Source organism: Sphaeramia orbicularis, chromosome 2 (genome assembly GCF_902148855.1).
Source record: "Sphaeramia orbicularis chromosome 2, fSphaOr1.1, whole genome shotgun sequence".
Taxonomy (NCBI): domain Eukaryota; kingdom Metazoa; phylum Chordata; class Actinopteri; order Kurtiformes; family Apogonidae; genus Sphaeramia; species Sphaeramia orbicularis.
In genome coordinates, this window is record NC_043958.1 from 2831975 (window position 1) to 2852649 (window position 20675).

At 35.0% G+C, this 20675-nt stretch overlaps 2 protein-coding genes across 3 annotated transcripts in view; one reads left to right on the forward strand and one right to left on the reverse strand.

The window, feature by feature from the left end:
- Positions 1-20675, reverse strand: part of LOC115431961 (NACHT, LRR and PYD domains-containing protein 3-like) — a 592418-nt gene that overhangs the window by 158402 nt on the left and 413341 nt on the right. The gene's annotated exons all lie outside the window — the stretch shown is intronic.
- ddrgk1 (DDRGK domain containing 1) lies at positions 6042-11725 on the forward strand. Of its 2 annotated transcripts, none has more exons than XM_030153587.1 (8): positions 6042-6246; positions 7119-7277; positions 8166-8287; positions 8456-8557; positions 9528-9650; positions 10331-10369; positions 10448-10553; positions 11388-11725. In XM_030153587.1, exons 1-8 carry the CDS (start codon positions 6159-6161, stop codon positions 11546-11548), a joined length of 900 nt encoding a protein of 299 aa, XP_030009447.1. In that variant the 5' UTR covers positions 6042-6158; the 3' UTR covers positions 11549-11725. The 2 variants fall into 2 exon arrangements, with proteins under 2 accessions (XP_030009447.1, XP_030009439.1); XM_030153579.1 differs by having other exon boundaries at positions 6043-6246; positions 7119-7280; positions 8169-8287.

Here is a 20675-nt window from a genome sequence, read left to right on the forward strand (position 1 = left end):
CCAGAGGAGAACCCACATCCACACCCAGAGGAGAACCCACATGTACACCCAGAGGAGAACCCACATGTACACCCAGAGGAGAACCCACATGTACACCCAGAGGAGAACCCACATGTACACCCAGAGGAGAACCCACATGTACACCCAGAGGAGAACCCACATGTACACCCAGAGGAGAACCCACATCCACACCCAGAGGAGAACCCACATGTACACCCAGAGGAGAACCCACATCTACACCCAGAGGAGAACCCACATGTACACCCAGAGGAGAACCCACATCCACACCCAGAGGAGAACCCACATGTACACCCAGAGGAGAACCCACATGTACACCCAGAGGAGAACCCACATGTACACCCAGAGGAGAACCCACATGTACACCCAGAGGAGAACCCACATGTACACCCAGAGGAGAACCCACATCCACACCCAGAGGAGAACCCACATGTACACCCAGAGGAGAACCCACATGTACACCCAGAGGAGAACCCACATGTACACCCAGAGGAGAACCCACATGTACACCCAGAGGAGAACCCACATCTACACCCAGAGGAGAACCCACATGTACACCCAGAGGAGAACCCACATGTACACCAGAGGAGAACCCACATGTACACCCAGAGGAGAACCCACATGTACACCCAGAGGAGAACCCACATCTACACCCAGAGGAGAACCCACATGTACACCCAGAGGAGAACCCACATCCACACCCAGAGGAGAACCCACATCTACACCAGCATGTTCTGTTGTTCTTATATATTCTACTCTTCTTATATGTTCTGTTCTTATATGTTCTTATATGTTCTGTTCTTATATGTTCTTATATGTTCTGTTGTTCTTATATGTTCTTATATGTTCTGTTGTTCTTATATGTTCTTATATGTTCTGATGTTCTTATATGTTCTTATATGTTCTGTTCTTATATGTTCTTATATGTTCTGTTGTTCTTATATGTTCTTATATGTTCTGATGTTCTTATATGTTCTTATATGTTCTGTTCTTATATGTTCTTATATGTTCTGTTGTTCTTATATGTTCTTATATGTTCTGTTGTTCTTATACGTTCTGTTGTTCTTATATGTTCTGATGTTCTTATATGTTTTACTCTTCTTATATGTTCTGTTGTTCTTATATGTTCTGATGTTCTTATACGTTCTTATATGTTCTTATAGGTTCTTATAGGTTCTGCTGTTCTTATACATTCTGTAGTTCTTATATGTCGTGTAGTTCTTAAATGCTCTCTTGTTCTTCTATGTTCCGCTGCAGTTCTCTGACTGTGCTCTGTAAAATGCTGATGGGGACGTTCTTTCTCCTGTTTCTGCTCAACCACAGAACACACTGGCAGCACTTTAGAACATTCACATATAACAGATGAACCACACTCATACACAGACTGAAGGAAAACACACAGAACTAATGATCCTTTAGAACAGAACCCACCATTAATGAACCCACAGAACACTTTGACTCACATTTAGAATACTGTTTTTGTTTGTTTCAGATACTGGAATCAAGTATAAGAACAAGAAATGATCATCACTCACACACACACACACACACACACACATAAAGCTAACACACCTAAATATACATGTTAAACATTCTATTATAACTGATAAATAGAAGAAATTCAAGTGTGCAAAAGTGTCTGTACAGCAGTGGAAACTAATTTTCTGACACTTTCAGTATTTTACAAAATCTCGCATTATCATTAAATATTTGTGGAAAATTGAACCTGAATAATAATAATAATGATTTAAAAAAAAAGGTCTTGATTGGCTCTTTCCAAGTTTTTAATCAAGACAGTTATTATAGATTATATACTATATAGATTAAATATATATTCTAAGGCAACAATGATGCATACAATTCCATTTCATAAAAAATGTATCTGTAAATAAAGTTGAATCATGCTGTTTCCAATCCACACAATCATTTAATGTAAAAAAAAAAAAAAAAATCCTTTTCTGCTTCTCAGAGGTTAAACACACATAAAACCAGTCACAGGTGTGTTCAACACCTGCTGAACACATGATAGAAATGACAGATGGAAAAAGAGCGATTAGAATCTGCACAACAAAAGTTAGTAGTCTGCAGGTTTGACTAGTGCTGCATTCATGGGCTGTCGGGAAAATGAGCCTTTCACTTGTAAATTCGAATTATGTTTTTGTTGTGTTCAAGTGTTTTTGTGGTCGCAGTGAAATGAAAAATGGCTAGTACACAATTGATCATGACCTGCTACTTGGGGACATGCTAATTCATCTGCTACAGTATTTTTTAAATTATTATTTTCTTGCAATTTTTTAATTTTTTTGGAAATTATGTTTATTATAAATGCACAAAATTATCATTCAACAGCAGCCGAACATTACCAAAAGCTTCTTTTTTTGTTGTGTCATTTGCGATGAATCCCTCGTTGCTGTCCGCCATGTTGAAAAGGTCAAAGGTTATTTCATCTTCAGCACCTTCTTGTTCTCCAATTATGACGTGATGGTGCGTTCATGTCAAATTTTCAAGTGCGTATTTTCAGTTTTACTACAACTACCTTTAGTAAATTGGTCTGTCACTTCATATTGTAACACTATTCTTCTTTCCTTTTCTAATTATACCTTTACTTACTGTTGGATCTACATTTTTATTCTCTTTTATTTATTTATATTTTGTCTATATATGTTTAATTTTATTTATTCTTGTACTTTTAAAGTCCTCTTATTATTAGTTTATGGTTATTGTGGCTTGGAATGTCTGATGTTTAGTATATTCTTGTTATATTCTGTCATTTGTATGTTCTATTGATGAATAATAAAAAAAAAATTCTTGGAGAGGGAAAAAAAGAGTTCATGCCCACAATTTTCCATAATTCCTATAGCACGTGAAGGCAGCATTAGATGCTCAAAAACAGCAGCTCGTATATTTTCTGTGATGCCACTGTTTAATGTCCCTGCAGGGCGTTGTCATATAAGCTCTGTTTAGGATTTACAGACTCAGTTATCTAACTAAATGTTCCACCAGAACCTTTAAAGAACAGATTAAAAACAAACTAACTATGACTTACAATGACCTTCATGTGTCTGGTTTTGATTATAGTGTTAAAAGCAGATAGTTTTAAAAAATGAGAAAATATAAATGAGTTACTTTTCCAATCATAAAAGCACAGATTTCACACCAGTCCAAAGGTGTTTGTGTTTTTTTTTCTGGGTAAGTGTAGTACCTGACTGTCCATTTACATCCACTGACTTTAAATAGTGTCCAGATCCGCACATGCGCAGACTGGTGGCTTCTTGGTTTTATATTTCTGCACTGTCAGCGTTCTGAGCCCTTTCAGGTGTGATTCACTGTCATAGAGCTGAATGTGACCTCCATTCTCTGCAGTTGGAGCAGAACATGCACAGGACTGTCTGCCATCTGGTGGACGTCACACGGTACTGCACGTTCTGATTCTTTTTTTCTTTTTTCAGGTTTAAAGGCAGATGGCGTCCACAGTTACATGGCCGCCATCTAGTGGAAGTTACACAGTACTGCATATTTATGTATGTATGTATGTATGTATGTATGTATTTGTTTGTTTGTTTGTTTATTTGTTTGTGTGTTTGTTTTGAACCCTTGTATGGTGTTTGGGTTGTTCTCATTTTTTATTAGAAGAAAAATGATGAGTTATTATTTTTTAAAATATTTTTTCCCTCTTATATCTTGATTATATTACATTTTATTCCAAAAAAAACAACAACAAAAAAACAACAAAAAACTAATAACAAGTAGCACTTTAATTCATAAATGTGATCTAGCAAAGGCAAAAGGCACATATGGCAGAACACAGCGTTTATAAAAACAGCTTGGTTCCTGTTGCCCTCACTGAGCTCAATAAGAAATAGTGACGTTGCACTTTACTAACTTATTTTAGTTATTTATGCCATTTCTTTGCTCTATTTATTATTATTGTGACTTCAGATTTTTAAATTTTTAAATTTTATGTTCTTATCCTGGTTTTTATCCCAGATTGTTTTTATCTCTTCTGGTTTTTATTGTGTTCTATTGCATCTTGTTTTTATTTATTTGATCTTATTTATTTATTTTATTCTTTTACTTATCCATGCTGCTATACTGATGAATGCTGGAACACTGAGCACTTTTTGTCCTGTCTGTAAGTGTGATCAAGTACCTGCCCTACATGTTTAACGTATGTATTGTTGTAATACCAAAGTAATCACCGAGACTGCAAAACAAATCTACCTTCGGGTACAAATAAAGTAACCTTGACCTTGACCTTGAATATGAACCTCCTAAGACCCAGCAAATGTCAGCAAAGTACAAGCTTTGTTTTGTTTTTTATTAAATAAGGGCCTATATTGGAAACATCATGATGCAACAGTTTTTTCAGATGTAGTTTTACGTTTTTTTTATGGAATGTCCTTTGTGGTGGACAGTTTTCTTTTTTTGTTGTATAAAGTTGTGAAACTTGTCCACAAATGTGGACAGAAAACCCACAGCTGGGTCTGAGGAGGTTAAACATACAGTATATGCTTTTTATGTTGCTTGTAATTGGGATGAAGTGAACATCTGTTGAGTATTTTACCATTAAATTGTTTGATTATGTTGAATTAAAAACCCACTAATGCAGCAGGTCCACCACACCCACAAATAAAGGCTGAAAAACAAACATCTGAACACCACACAGGGGTTAAAATAAGATAGAATAAGACTTTATTTATCCCACTGTGGGGACATTTCACAGTTAACAGCAGCAACATACAAAATACAAGTGGAAAAAAAAAAAAAAACAGGTAGAAAAAACCACAAACAAGTCAAAATTAAAAAATAAATATAAAAATAAGCTGTTGTTCTAGTTAGTGTTACCATTATAATTATCGCCATGGTTGTTATTGTTACTATTGTTGATATTTTCTTATGAGGGTCTTTACCACCTTTTTTTTCTCTTTCTTTCTCTCCTTCTCTCTTCTCCCTTTCTTCTCCTTCCCCCTGTTCCTTCCTGTCAGGTCCAGCATCAGAATGTGGTTCAGTGAAACCCGAAATACAAACAGTGGTATATCTAAAGGAGCCTCATATACTTTATACAGTTCCCTTTAGCAAAGCAAATTTGTTCAGTGCAACAAGGCCACCAGAGCTCCATTCTGCTGTTATGATGCAGGACAAGACAAGTAGAAAAAAAGAATTAGGTATTTATGCACATACATGGACATAAATGATATGGAGTTTTATGATTTTGAGGTTTAAGGGCAGCTGGGATCTACAGCGTTACATGGCTGCCACCTAGAGTTTTAAAGATCTGCCATCTGCTTGATTTGGCTGCATCCTTAGAATGTACTGCTGCGTTCCCACTGCAGGTAAAACTGACCCAAATCTGCCTTTTTACCTATGTTTGACCCATATCTGATTTTTTTAATGACAGTCTGAACAGCATCAGTCTGTTTTCCATGTCATATTTGAACAAATATACAGCTAAACTTCACACTTTTTTTTTAACCTGTAAAGACATTTTTGTGGCAACTTCCAAACAAAATTTTCTCTACATTTACCTTTTCCAAATAGATTTGCCCCCATTTATCATAATATTATCTTCTGCATTTTGCATTTTTCAGTGTTAATCATGCATTTTTCTATATTTAATTTACAGCAGCTATAAAATTCGTAACATGTACGTTTTCACAAACTTTTTCCCTCTAAAAATGCTGTAAATTAAACTTCATGCAGTAAAGTTTTGTAATATTCCATTCAATTTACAAATTTAAGGCTGTAGGTGGCGCTAATGAACCAATATAATAATACAATAATAAATGAATAAATGACATAGAAGAAGAAGAGCACAGGCCAGTAGTGTTGTTTTTTTATTATTAGATAGATAGATAGATAGATAGATAGATAGATAGATAGATAAGGTTTATTACAGACTCATGGTCCACATTATTATTATTATTTTATTATTATTTTTTCCTGCTCATCTACTTACCACACTCCAGTCCTGTAGGTGGCGGTAATGAATATGTTAAGCCGCTAATCAAAACCAAAGAAGAAGAAGAATCAAAACCACAGAAGAAGAGCACAGGCCTCCACTGTCGTCATGAGTTAACTTGTCACAAAACAGACGTGTAGTTGTATTTATACGTAGTTAAAGGTTATTTTCAGTATAAGTTATGGATATTGCGTTGTATCTAATAGCTGCGGCTATTCTTATAGTCTTGATTGTGTTTGCGTTGAAAGTGCGCAGGAAAACACAGGAAGGTAAGGAGCTAAAACTCAGCTAGCTAAACTAAGCTAAATGCTAGCTTGTCATTCTGCTCTAAAACAGGTTTGTTAGACCTGTACGTTATGTATGTAGAAACATTGTCTTGAATATACATTATTGTGCATACGTTCTTAGATACTCTTTAGATATACTCAGCATTATCTACTTATTACTTAATGTTTGAAGCTAACGCTACGTCAGCTTACAGTTGTTGACAACTGTCATGAACTACGGAGGCCGCAGTGGGTCATTTAAACAACTAGTGCTGTATTTAAATAACCGGGAAAGCACAGTTTGTGCACACAGAAGTAATTAGGTTGTAAAGGGATTAAACTGAGTTCCCCGTATGTTAAATTTTCGTTATTGAGAAAAGCAGTAATTATAATTATTTGTCAAAGAGCATATGGACTCTTTAATATACTGCTTTTATTTGTGGTTTTATTGATTTTATTGTGTCTAATGGCTTTTATTGGTTTGATTTTCACATCCTGGCTTGTAGCAAGTATGTTACAGACCAAATTTATTATTAATAACTTTGCAATGTAAACATTTGTTTACAACTCTTGATAAACTGACAGATCCTGAACTTGAATGTGGGAGAATAATATTGAATAAAAGGTCAAAGATTTGAAATGTAACTACTTTTTTGAGAACAGCTGTCAGTCCAACCTGGTGAAGAAGGAACTCAACAGTAGTAGAGTTATATGATATGTTTACTTTCAGTCCTTGATAAATATTCATAATCATACAGTTGTGCTGCTAAGTTGTCAGCAGAGTAGAATGTTCTTTGTTTAGTCTCTGTTAAGTTCATTAAGTATTTATTTTATGAAAGTTTATTTGACTTGTGGTTTGTTCTTTTCATGTTGAGCTGATGAACAGCAGCGGCGGGATGTGGTTCGGGCGGTGGCACCCCCCCAGCGGGCGGCAGCGGAGGACCGGGGAGCCGGGATGCCTCGCCGGAGGAGGAACCTCGGCACAGTGATGGCGAACAGGCAACCACAAAGAGCCCAAAGAGAACCTGTGGAACAGGGTGAGCTCACCTTGGAGACCCAGCTATGCATTTATGTTAGAAGGTTGGGGAATCGGTTTGTTACTGAGGGCAGAGACATTGATGGATAATATGCCCTTGAGCAAGGCACCTAACCCCCTCCATTTGCTCCCTGGGCACCTGACATGGCAACCCACTGCTCCCACTCTGCAGCATGTTCCAGCTAATGATGGGATAAATGCAGAGGGTAAATTTCCGTGTGTGTTTGTAAAATGCACTAACTGTTAGAGACCCTTAATTGTAAAGTAATAAATTCTTAATATAGTTCCATCCTTTGGAGAAGTGGAAGGTTGAGCCACGTCATCCCCTCGTCGTCCCCATGTCATCTTCATGTCATCCTCATGTCATCCCCAGGTCTCCTTTGGCTGCAGTGGCCAATTACTATGTAAAAGGAACTCAGTCTATAGCTGAACTTTTGCTCATCTTGCACCTTTTTTAGCAGCTCATACATTCAGCCAACACTTGTGTTAAACAGAATGTGAACTATTGAGGAAGTGAACTGGGTTTTCAGAATCGAAACTGCTTCAGAATACTGAAATATACCTTAAGTTAATAAAAACTTTAGTATGGGTTTAGTATGTTACGGATAAAATGTATTGATAATTAAAATTTTATCATATCAGCAGTTTTTTACAACTCTTGATACCCCAACACCTGTACATCCTGCTCATTTTTATTGATACTGGACTCACTTTTGTGTGTGTGTCTTATAATTGTCTTGTGTATTTACCCTGAACACTTTACAGAACATAAAAACTTAATTTCATTCCACTGTACAGTAGTATTTTTGCAGTGACAGTCTGTTCTATTCTATAAGTCCTCTTAGGTGCAGAGTAAAGATGGAGTCTAATAATCACTGTGTTGTTTCAGAGGAAGAGCGAGTGGAGGAAGAGGAGGCAGAACAGCAGAGTTTCCAGCCCACAGTGAAAATGGGAGCCAAAAAGCAGAAAAAACTGGAGGAAAAACAAGCCAAGAAAGCTCAGAGAGAGGTGAGGGGGAGTCGATCTGAATGTAAGAATGTGAAACAAATGAGGAAATGAACAGTTTTCATTAAAAACGGAGATTCTTCTACTCACCTACTGATTCAAATCCATGCCTTATGGATGTCACATGGTATCTGTGCCCAGTTATGAGGTGTTTTGTTGTTCTGTTTGCAGGCGGAGATGGAGGAGAGAGAGGAGAGGAAGAGGATGCAGGAGCTCAGAGAGCAGGAAAGACGACAGGAGGAGGAGAAGGAGCGACTGCTCGAACAAAAACAGGTCACCCTCTCATTTTAATCAAATCACATTATCCACATTGGTCACACCAGAAGGGGAGTCCGGGGTCACTGCAGGGTCTCCAACTCCTCAGCAGTGAAAGTATCTGTTGTCTGTCCTAAAAGTCGCTAAATTACATCATCACCTCATCTGTATGATTGTAAATGTGCATGTAATTGTAATGAACAATGCAGGAGAGGAGAATAACATTGTGCTAGAGACAAAAAGTGAGTAAAAAAAACACCCTAAACAACAAGAAATGTACAAAAATTTTGAAAAATTAAGTAAATGAATGAAGAAATTAACAAAAACAAAGAAACATTGAGTAAAATAATGAAGAAATGAACAAAACTGAACAAAATTTTTTTAAACGAAGAAATGAGCAAAAACGAAGAAACATTGAGTAAGTCAATGAAAAAATTAACAAAATGGAACAAAAACTGATTAAAATAATGAAGAAATGAACAAAACGAAGAAAAATTTTGTGAAATAATGAACTCTGTCAATTCTGTGTGAGTTTTTTTTCTTCAGTTTGGTTTGGTTTTTAACCTCAGTTTTACGTAGGAGCTGACAACAACAATTCATGGTAAAACATGAACATTTAAAATTTTTAGTCGAAACTAACAAAACAGAAATGAAGGGAAACATCACAAGATTGTGGTGTAAAATTTTAAATGCATTTCAGATAAAATTTAATAGAAAAAAAAAGAAAGTTATTTTCAGTGTTTTTATCAGCAGCCACAGTTCCATATGTGTTGCTATGGTAACACAGTGCAATGCTGGTAGCAATCTACACGTCCTATACGTCCATGTAACCATAGAAACATCAGCTAAAAACACCAAGGACTTAAATGGTTGAATGTGTGATGCTAATGTAAGGAGTAGAAAATAAAGAAATTTATGCTCAAATGTAGGAAGTAAAAGGACAAAGTAGTAATAACTGATGATGTGACGGGGTTGATGTGTGTTTCAGGAGGAGGAGGAGCGCCGAGCCAAGGAGGAGCAGGAGAGGAGGGAGGAGGAGGAGTACCTGAAGCTGAAGGCGTCGTTTGTTATCGAAGACCAAGGAGAGGAGGAGCAGCTGACGGAGGACCAGGTTAGCTAATGTTAGCACTACGGCTAAGTTCACGCTGACACAAAAAGACACAAAATCTGAGTTTTCTAGTAAAGATGATGTTATTAGGAACGTATACACACAGAATATAAACATAATGTACACAAAACAGATACTGTCCATTTGTCAGTGTCAAAAACTGTAATATCCCTGTTCTGTGTGGTCACGAACCAAATCATACAATAACACACACGAAAAATAAAATTAAATCAACATGGGTACACTTTTTTTTTTTTATAACAAATTGAAAAAATATAAAAAATGAATAAAACTCAACAGAAATTTAATAAAGTTATGAAGAAATGAACAAAACTGAAAAAAAAATTGTGTAAAATAATGAAAATAGAACCAAACTGAAAAAACTGAATAAAATAATGTACAAAATGTGCAAAACTAAACAAAAATTGAATATAATAACGATTAAAATGAGCAAAATCAAACATGAGCTGAAGACAATTAACCGGAAGTTTGAGTCTACAGACAAACACGATAATGGACTGAAACATCTAAATTAGCATTTATCGAGGATCATATTTTTGAAGTACATGTAAACACATCAGATCTGATTATTACAATTATCTGATTATCAACAGATTTTTCATTTCATTTTTCATCACATTTTTCATTCAGTGATGGTTTTAAGTGTTTGTGCTCATTTCCAGTCTCGGAGTCTTCTCCAGGAGTTCATTGACTACATAGAGGTAAGTCCGTCTGCCTTCACCCTGAGCTCCTGCTGAACTGTTGATCAGTTTCATTCATGGTCGTCTGTGTTCTTCCAGAGTTCTAAAGTGGTTCTGCTGGAGGACTTGGCCTCTCATTTTGGAATGAGGACGCAGGACGCCATCGCCAGGCTGCAGGATCTGTTAGCAGATGGATCACTGACCGGTGGGTGGGACTGACCGTTCACACAAGGGTTAACATTCAACACACACTGATGGATGGATGGATGGATGGATGGATGGATGGTAGAAAGACTGTATGAAAATATCACACAAAATACTGAAAAATACTGACAATATACAAAAACTACAAAGATAAAATATTAAATGTACAAAAAGCTAACTCTATATTACAGACTAATTTAATGTAATCCATGTAACGTAATCTAGTATGACCTAATATAATCTAATATAACATAATATAATAGAATTAAATCTAATCTATTGTAATGTAATCTAATCAAATCTAATCTAATGTAACCTAATCTGAAATAATCTAATCTAACCTAATATAATGTAATCTCATGTAACCTAATCTAATGTCATGTAATCTAATGTCATCTATTATAATCTAGTCTAATATGTGACCTAATATTAACCAATGTAATGTAACCTAATCTAATGTAATCTAATCTAATATAATGTAACCTAATCTAATCTAATGTAATGTAATCTAATCGAATTGAATCTAATGTAACCTAATGTAATCTAATGTAATCTAATATAGTCTATCCTAATCTAATATGTAACCTAATCTAATCCAATCTAATGTAATCTACTCTAATGTACTATAATGTAACCTAATGTAATGTAATGTAATCTATCCTATCCTAACCTAACCTAATCTAATCCAAGATAATGTAATCTAAACTAATACGATCTAATCTAATCTAATCTAATCTAATCTAATCTAATCTAATCTAATCTAATCTAATCTAATGTGCCATGGGCAGGTGTTTGTCCAGTGTTGGTTCTACCGTTCTTCATTTCCCGTCTGTAGGTGTGATCGACGACAGGGGGAAGTTCATCTCCATCACCCCAGAGGAGCTGGACTCGGTGGCCCAGTTCATCCGACAGAGGGGGCGGGTGTCCATCACAGAACTGGCCCAGGCCAGTAACTCTCTGATCAGCCTGACGCCGGAGAGTCGTAGCAACGCCTGAAGGACCCACGACCAACAAGCTGAAAGCAGAGGATGAAGGCCACACATGACCACACGTCCCAGCAGGACACGACTCCTGTGGGTCAGACCAGTACAAGAAGAACACAACCACCTGTAAATAATGACAACTACACACTTCACTGTGTTTTACAGTGAAAAAAAATCTAATTACATTATGGAAAATATTTACATCTACAAACTATCCTTAATATAAATATGAATAACCTGAAATTCCTTAAGAAAAATAAGTTCAATTTTAACAATATTCTGCCTCAGTTTATCATTTACAACTTACAGATCACAGTGGATCTAAAAATACACAAAACATGTAATAGCAGACAGAATATTGGTACGATTACATTTACTTATATTAAAATATTTCAGGTTATTCACATTTTTTATTCATAGACTAATATGATCTGAAGTGGCTTGGACCAGTAAAATATTAACATCACAACCTATAATTAATGTTAAAAATTGACAAAAATATGAGAAACATGAACAGAAATAAACTAAAAATCAACAAATGTGATCAAATTAAACAGTGACAAGAACAAAAAATAGTAACAGGCAGAATGTTGGTCAAATTATATTTACTTATATTAAATAAATGTAAATATTTTCATGTAATTTTATTTGTTTCTCTAAAAAATCTAATAGAAAAATGTGCAGTTGTCATTATTTACAGGTTATTATTTCACTGCTCTGACCCACTTATGATCATATTGGTCTGAATGTGGAACCTGAACTAAAATGATTTCAACATCATTGATTGTTAAAATTTTTTTTCACATTTGACACATTCATCCCATGGGAGGGTTTGGACTCTGGCGGCCGGTTTTGGCCCACGGACCGTATGTTTGACACTCCTGGTTTAGATACTGTCAAGTATCACCACAGTGTCAAGTAAAAGTTGTCAGTGTGTGTTTCAATAAATTAATTTAATCTGCATATTTTACTGCAGCAAAATAGTGTACTGTTATGTTTTGATTTTTCAGACGTTTTTTAAAAAATTCCACGAAGTTAATTTGACAGAAACAGCAGATCACACACGGCCTTAAAACAGTTTTATTAATGTTACAAACTTTGAGTTGTTGTAAACGGGTTCATGTTTTTGGATGTAAAACTGGTTTGAGTGAAAAAAACAGAACATGGGAATAAATTAAAAGAAGAGGTAAATGAACTGTGTTTGGGACGTGCACTGGAATAGAATGTCATTTCCCTTTTATTTAAAATGGAAAATCACCTAAAAAGAATCACTGCAGGTTGAATATTTTTGAGTGATACCAAACTTCACCAGTAGGTGTCAGCATTGGATTAGATTTAAGGTTAACTACTGTAACAAATGGTAAACAGTCTATGTCACCTTAAATCAACAAGACTGATGGACTTTACACTGACTGCAATGACTTTTTTGGGGGGAAATACAATTAATAAACAGACAATTATGTAAATGTGACACGATATATATATATATTTTTTAATCCTTTCATGCACAGTGGTCACTGCAGTGGACAGTTACTCTACAGCTGTTCTCTTGTATATTCATGGGTTTTGTTGTTTTAGTTGCACATCAACCAACACAGTGGACACTTATGCACCATCCCATAATACACTGCAATTCATACTGCTACTGCAACTTTGCAGCTCTTGAGAAACCTGATCTGAAGCAACATATATGAGTGTAAATCAATTGTTAATTGTTGTTAGACAAATTAACAGGTTTAAAAAAAAAAAAAGTTGTTTGTTGCATATTATTTGAGTGAGTAATAACTACTATTATAGTGCATTAAAATGTGAGAAAACATCAGATTAGCGACATTAACCCTTTCATGCATACTGGTCACTCCAGTGGACAGCTATCCTACAGCTGTTCTCTTGTATATTCATGGATTTTGTTGTTCTTTTTGTTTTTTTTTGTTTTTTTACACATATCTTTATTAAAGTTTTAAGACACTACATATCCTTTCTGACATGAATTGGTGACATTATGTAGATCTCTCCTGAGCATAAACCCCCAGAATCACAAGCCCTCCCCATAGTTTTCACACAATTTATCAGTAAATTCATGTTTCTGTGCGTCAAAAATTAAACGTGTGGTGTCCAGCTGAGTGGACATTTTTACAACTTAATGAAAAATAGGTTCATAAGAATTTTTTTTTTTCATTATTTTTTTTTATGTATTTTTGAATTTTTTTTAATTATTTTTTTTTTTTTTATTTATTTTTCAGAAGAAATTTTTCAATCGCATTGTTTTTTTTCATGCCTAAAGAGGAATAAAAACTCTCAGGAAAAATTTTTGATTAAGGTTCTCATAATTTGTGCATGAAAGGGTTAAAAAAACATTTATTTCATAGTTTTCACACAGTATGTCAGTAAATACATGTTTCTTTGCTTCAAAAATTAAATGAATGGTGTCCAGCTGAGTGGATATTTTTGATAATCCATGAAAAATAGGTTCATAAAAAAATTAAAATCATGCCTAAAAAGGAATAAAAACACTCAGGAAAAAAAAAAAAAACATCTTGATTAAGGTTCTCATAATTCATGCATGAAAGGGTTAAATCTACAGTTGTCATTCATTCATTATAATGAAAAACGTCTTTTACTAGATTCATCAAACATCAGTCCTGATAATGTCTGGAAATGATCAGGTTTTTCTGTTTAATATTTATTTAGAATCACCCAGTCTGTCCTTTTATGGTTCTTTTTTAAGTGATTTTTCACCATTTACTCTAATATTGTGCTCTGAATTCAGCATTTTAAAGTGAAAAGCGGGTATTTTCCTGTATTTAACTGAGTGATCACTGACTGGTTCCCAGTAAAACACTTGTGTCTATTCTCCAAACCTACAGTCTGTATTTATTTTTATTATTTTTTGTCTTTATTTAGTGATGGATCACCAGTGGATTAGTTCATCGTACGTCCATAAAATGTGTTCAGGACTGACATCTCTTGGGGGTAAATTTGAGCTGAACCAGACTCCATCCAAACTGGTTTTATTAGATATCTGTATTTATATGTGGTGAGTTTTTGGCTGATGTGGGTGGGAGTGTGTGGTCCTGTCCCTGCGCTGATTGGACAGTTTACATGTCAACGTCTGGGCCAAGGTGTCTGGACTGGTTTCAGCTTTGACTCACTCTGGACTTCTGGTCATTTTGGAAACATTTGGGTAATAAGCAGCAGAGAAACCACAACTAAACCTGTCGCCTAGCAACAACAGATGACAGGAAATGAGGAAAAACAGACCATGTTCACTGACGTTCAACCACCGAACAGAAGAACAGCCCAACACACGCTCACACATTTACACACAGACCCAACGAAGGTGGACGCTGATGGTCGAATGGCATGGAAGAACGTGTAGTCACGCAAAAATGAACATCCATCCATCCATCCATCCATCCATCCATCCATAGAATTAACAAACCATCCATCTATCCATCCATCTATAGAATCATCCATCCATCCATCCATCCATCCATAGAATTACCAAACCATCCATCCATCCATAGAATCATCCATCCATCCATCATCCATAGAATCATTCATCCATCCATCCGTCCATCCATCCATCATCCATGGAATCATCCATCCATCCATCCATCCATCCATCCATCCATCCATAGAATCATCCATCCATCCATCCATCCATCCATAGAATTAACAAACCATCCATCCATCCATCCATCCATCCATCCATCCATCCATCCATCCATCCATCCATCCATCCATCCATCTATAGAATCATCCATCCATCCATCCATCTATAGAACCATCCATCCATCCGTCCATCCATCTATCCATAGAATCATCCATCCATCCATCCATCCATCCATCCATCCATCCATTCATCCATCCATCCATCCATCCATCTATAGAATCATCCATCCATCCATCCATCTATAGAACCATCCATCCATCCGTCCATCCATCTATCCATAGAATCATCCATCCATCCATCCATCCATCCATCCATCCATCTTCTATATTTGTAGTCATTTTTGCCTCAGTCTGACTCATGTCACAGCTGATCCAGAAGAACCTGTGAACAGGACAATTTGACGGTCGAATGCATTTACTTTCAAAGCCTGTCTGAGACCACATCCTCATTAATAGAGTTGTCTGGGAGGTGAACAGGTGAGGATGTAAACAAACCAACCCCCCCCCCCCCCTTCACAATACCAGTTCCAACAGCATCTGATCCAAACCGTGGTTGAGTTCTGCCAAGGCTGGAAGTTTCTCCTGTGACTCACATGTTCTGTTTAGTCAAATCTGTTTAAGAACTGCACTGAGTTCACCATGTTTTTAATAACAACAGCACTGTCATGGCCAAGGATACAACGAGTCCAAATCATTTTGAGGAATGAAATCAAAGCGATATAGATTACTGTGAATTTTCCCTGAGAGCTGAGTCATTTCTCAACAGTAACGCTGTCTTTCCAGAGGAATTTCCCACCAATCAGTCACATACAGTCATTACTGGAATGTGAAAATAAATACACGTTAACAAGTGATTTATTTAACCTGGTACTGAAACTGAATATTCCCTTCAGTCGTTTCCTGTTTTTATCCACCAGGGCAGAGGTTTCAAACTCATTTTTAGTTCAGGTTCCACATTCAGACCAATATGATCTAAAGTGGATCAGACCAGTAAAATAATAACATAATAACCCGTAAATAATGACAGCTACAAACTTTTTTTTGTGTCTTTTACAGTGAAAAAAGTCAAATTACATTATGAGAATGCTGGCATCTACAAACTATTCTTATGAAAATGTGAACAACCACGAAGAAGCTGAAACTTGAAAGCACAAAACATTTAGTAACAGAATATTGGTAAAATGATGCTTATTTTACATAAGAGATTTTGGGTTGTTCACATTTGGTATGGTTATTCACATTTTTTCACAACCCAATATGATTTCAGTCAAATAATAACAAAATAATCTATAAATAATTGTAAAAAAGGTACAAAAATTTGAGGAAAAATGAACAAAATGAACAGAAATAGGTTAAAATTCAATTTAGAAACTAGACAAAATAATCACTAACAAGAATAAAGCACATACATAATATACAAAATATTAAGAAATATTAACAAAATGATGTTAAAATTACACTTGTTTTTCTTAAAACATTTCAGGTTCATATTTGTTCATGTTATTGACATTTTTTTTTGTCAAAAGGTAGTTTGTAAATCTGAATATTTTCATGTAATTTTACTTTTTGACACTAAAAAAATTTGGAGGTGTCATTCTTTATAGGTTATTATAATAGTATCTTACCTTAGATCATATTGGTCTGTATGTGGAACCTGAACTAAAATGACTTTAACATCCTTGATTCAGTGTAATTTTTGCATTTCACAAATTCATCCCATGGGTTGGACTGGACTCTTTGACAGGCCAGTTTTGACCCACAGGATGTAGGACACCCCTGCACTGGAGTTTATTTTCCACCTTTTCAGAAAAGTTCATTTCTGCTTTTAAGCTTCTGTTTGTAATCTGTAGTGACATCTAGTGGTGATGTTGCAGATTGCCTTGTGAAATATTTTTCCACTTGCACAAATATTAACTGGTTCCTTTGTCTCTTGAGCTTTGATAGAAATTCAGCATCATTAACTTACTTATAATTTAGTTTAATTATTATTATTATTATTTTTTTTTTAATTTAACAGGGAGCATGCACAACTCATCTGTTGAGCCAGAGTTCACAGTGACCTGTTAAACCCTGGTCCATTTGTTTCTAGTGGGAATCATTTCAATGTAACACCAATAATAGATTAGCTGATAACAGAAGTTTCATTAATTTAAACAAAGTTATGATCAAAAAACAGTAAAGGTAAGACAACATTCATCATCATCTCTTCATAGTGTGACCTTTATTTTTGTTCTTTGTGTCATTCAATGAGTTTTATCAGTAGAAATAATCCTTGTCCTGTTGGATCTGTTTAGTGTTAGCTTAGCGCTCTTAGCTTAGCGTTGTTAGCTTAGCATTGCAAACTTTGTGTTATTGTTCTGTTGTTTTATTAAATTATTCATGACATATGCTGGTCTCAGACTGTTAGACTGGTTCACAGACTTGAACATTTAAGGGCTTGTTTGACTTAAACATCAAGCTAATAAAAAATTTGAAGAAAATCATTCAGAAAATGACCAAAAATAAACAAGAAATTGGTAAAATAAGAAAATGAATACAAAATGGAAAATGAAGTAGAAACTGACCAAAAATCAACATAATGAGGACTGAAATTAATAAAAATTACTAAAAAAAAAAAAAAAAAGAACAGAATAATTGAGAAAATGAACAGAAATGAACAAAATCACCAAGAAAAAACTAAAAATGGAAAAAGTAATCAAGAATGTTAATAAAAAAGTAAGCAAAACAAAATCAACATACAATGTGAAATGCATAAGCAAATTATAATTAAAAGGAACATAATGATAAAGAAAAAGGAAGAAAAATTTAGCAAAACCATCAAGAAATGAACAAAAGAATCAATAAAATTTGCAAAAATTAACAAAACATGTGGCTAGATAAAGAATTTGAACAAAATCATTGACAAAATAACTAAAATAAAATGATGTTATTAACCTGAACAAATATAAACAACATGAAATGTCTTAAGAGATGTTTACTGTTTTGTGTATTTGTTGATTCACTACGATCTATAAGTTATAATGTACATGTGTAAATGATAAACTGAGGCAAAATATTGTTAAAATTGCACTTATTTTAATTAAGAATTGTCAGGTTATTCATATTTTTTCAGAGGAGTTTGTAAATGTAAACATTTTCGTCTCATTTAAAAATTTTTTACACTAAAACAGAGAGAAAAATTTGTAGTTGTCAATATTTATATGTTATTATGATTGTATTTTACTGCTCTGACCTACTTTAATATATGTCACCATATATTAATTGAGGTAATTCATTGATACCGTTTAGTTACTTTAATAACATGTTTGACACTTGCTGACTGTTGGGGTTCATCATCACATGTGAACAGAGGAGCAGAGGTTTGGATGGTTTGGATTATATCATTTTTCTAAGAGTGTTTCTGTCTGTCCTGGGAGCTGTGAAACACTTTGACTGCATCATTTACCAAAACTGCCGGTGTCTTTTTCTTGACGGTTTACGCTAGAATAGAATGAGTCATGAGGCCTGAAGGGTTGGACAGTCACTGATGGGAGGTAAACATTTCCCAGCATTGGTCAGTCATGGCGCAGGAAAATTCACCAAAAACACTTCCTCATAAATGCATGAAAACTAATTTGTTCTTCCCACACTGGTGATGAGGTTTTTCTCAACCCCTTATTTATGCCGTGGAGGTTTTCTGAGCACATTCACTCTTTTTCAACTGTGCTGTGATTCAGTTCCGTAGCTGCACACGTTGTCATTTGTGAGTTGAACAGCGTCGACTGTCAACGTCCAGCTCTACCACCGTCATTTGAAGTTATGAGTTGTGTTTTAGAGCAAAATATTTGTATCTGCTGAGATCGTTTCACTTAAAGACTTATTGTCTGTTTTTTTTTTTTTTTATGTCTCAGTCTTAATTCATGTCAAGACTCGAGGACAGGGGTTGCAATCATGCAGCCCGTGGTCCAAAACCAGCCCGCCAAAGATTCCAATCCCTCCCATGGGATGAAAATCTGAAATGCAAAAATTAAACTGACGATATCAACAATCAAGGATGTGAAAATCATTTCAGTTCAGGTTCCACATACAGTCCAATATGATCTAAATTGGGTCAGACTAGTAAAATACTATCATAATGACCTTTAAATAACCCAGAAAGACCCAGTGCTACTTTTATGGCAATTCCAAAATATTGTTTTTCTCTATAGTCAGCTTTTCTTAAGTGATTTATCACCATTTATTATGATATCATTTGTATTTTGCATTGTTTCCAGTGAATATCAGGTATTTTCCTATATTTAATTCACTTATCATGTAAATGTTCATAAAAGCTCAGATTAAAATTGATTAAAATTGAAAACTAATGAAAAAGTGACTTTTTCAGCAAAATACATAATTAACTAAACATAAAACGTGTCCATCCACTGTCATCGATCCAACTCCATGGGTTTCACTGGTGGATTAATGTTGTAGAAGATGACGGTGTTTCCACGCTAACTACGGAGCCTTTGAACGTCCAAAAGGGTCATATCTGATGACCATGAAAAGATGACAAACTGCATTTTACACCGATTATTTACAAGGATTGATAGGTTTAGCGGTTCAGAAGTTATTAAACATTTTAGATCAGTAGATGGTCTTGGTCGTTGGTGACTGTTTGGGTCTTTATGGGATAAAGACAACTACAACTTTTTCTCTCAGTTTTGGTGTAAAAAAGGAAAATTACAAGAAAATATTTTCTTGTTCTGCGTGTATGAAAATGAAACTGTGACTTATGAAGATAATAATTCTATCTTTGGTTGTAGGTAATAAAATAACAAAATAAAAATATATATGGTGTGATTTTTGTCCAGTCAACATGTGTTTCTTATGGATCAGTCAAATGAATGAGTTAAGATGCTATTATTAGCTAGTGTGCTAACTGTAGCTAAAGTTTGCCAGCAAGCTAACCAAGTATTTTTTAATGTAAATACCTAAAATGTTTGTAGCGTCTCTTGTATTCATTAGCACCATGCATTATTACTACAGCTACTAAAGTAGTAGGTAGATTTTGTCAATAATAAACAAATCAAATAATTTGCATTTGTTTGTGTCTGTCTGATGTAGCCACACCTTTGGAAACACAAGTTTTACACAATATTTGAGATTTTTTCAAATCTTAAGGGTGTCAGAAAACTTTTCTCCCCTACTGTTTGTCCAATAATAAGCATATCGCTGCAATTCATGTGTTCTACATGTGTGAAAATGAAGCTACCACTTATGAAGATCATTTCTTATGGATCAGTTAAATGAATGAACAAAGACTGTAATGTTAGCTACTGACCTAACTGTTGCTGACATTAACTGGCGAGCTAACCAAGCATTTTTAATGTAAATACCTAAATTATTTGTTGTGTATCTTCTATTTTATTAACACCATGTCAGACAGTCTCTACAAAACACAAAAAATGTAAACAGGTAATGTTTAACAGCTATTAAAGTAGTAG

Excerpts from the sequence above, each read along its gene's own strand:
- ddrgk1 (XM_030153587.1), top strand. The coding sequence starts at position 6,159 with ATGGATATTGCGTTGTATCTAATAGCTGCGGCTATTCTTATAGTCTTG. Across the intron at positions 6,247-7,118 it reads GCGCAGGAAAACACAGGAAG|CTGATGAACAGCAGCGGCGG; the intron begins GTAAGGAGCTAA and ends TTTCATGTTGAG. Across the intron at positions 9,651-10,330 it reads AGCAGCTGACGGAGGACCAG|TCTCGGAGTCTTCTCCAGGA; the intron begins GTTAGCTAATGT and ends GCTCATTTCCAG.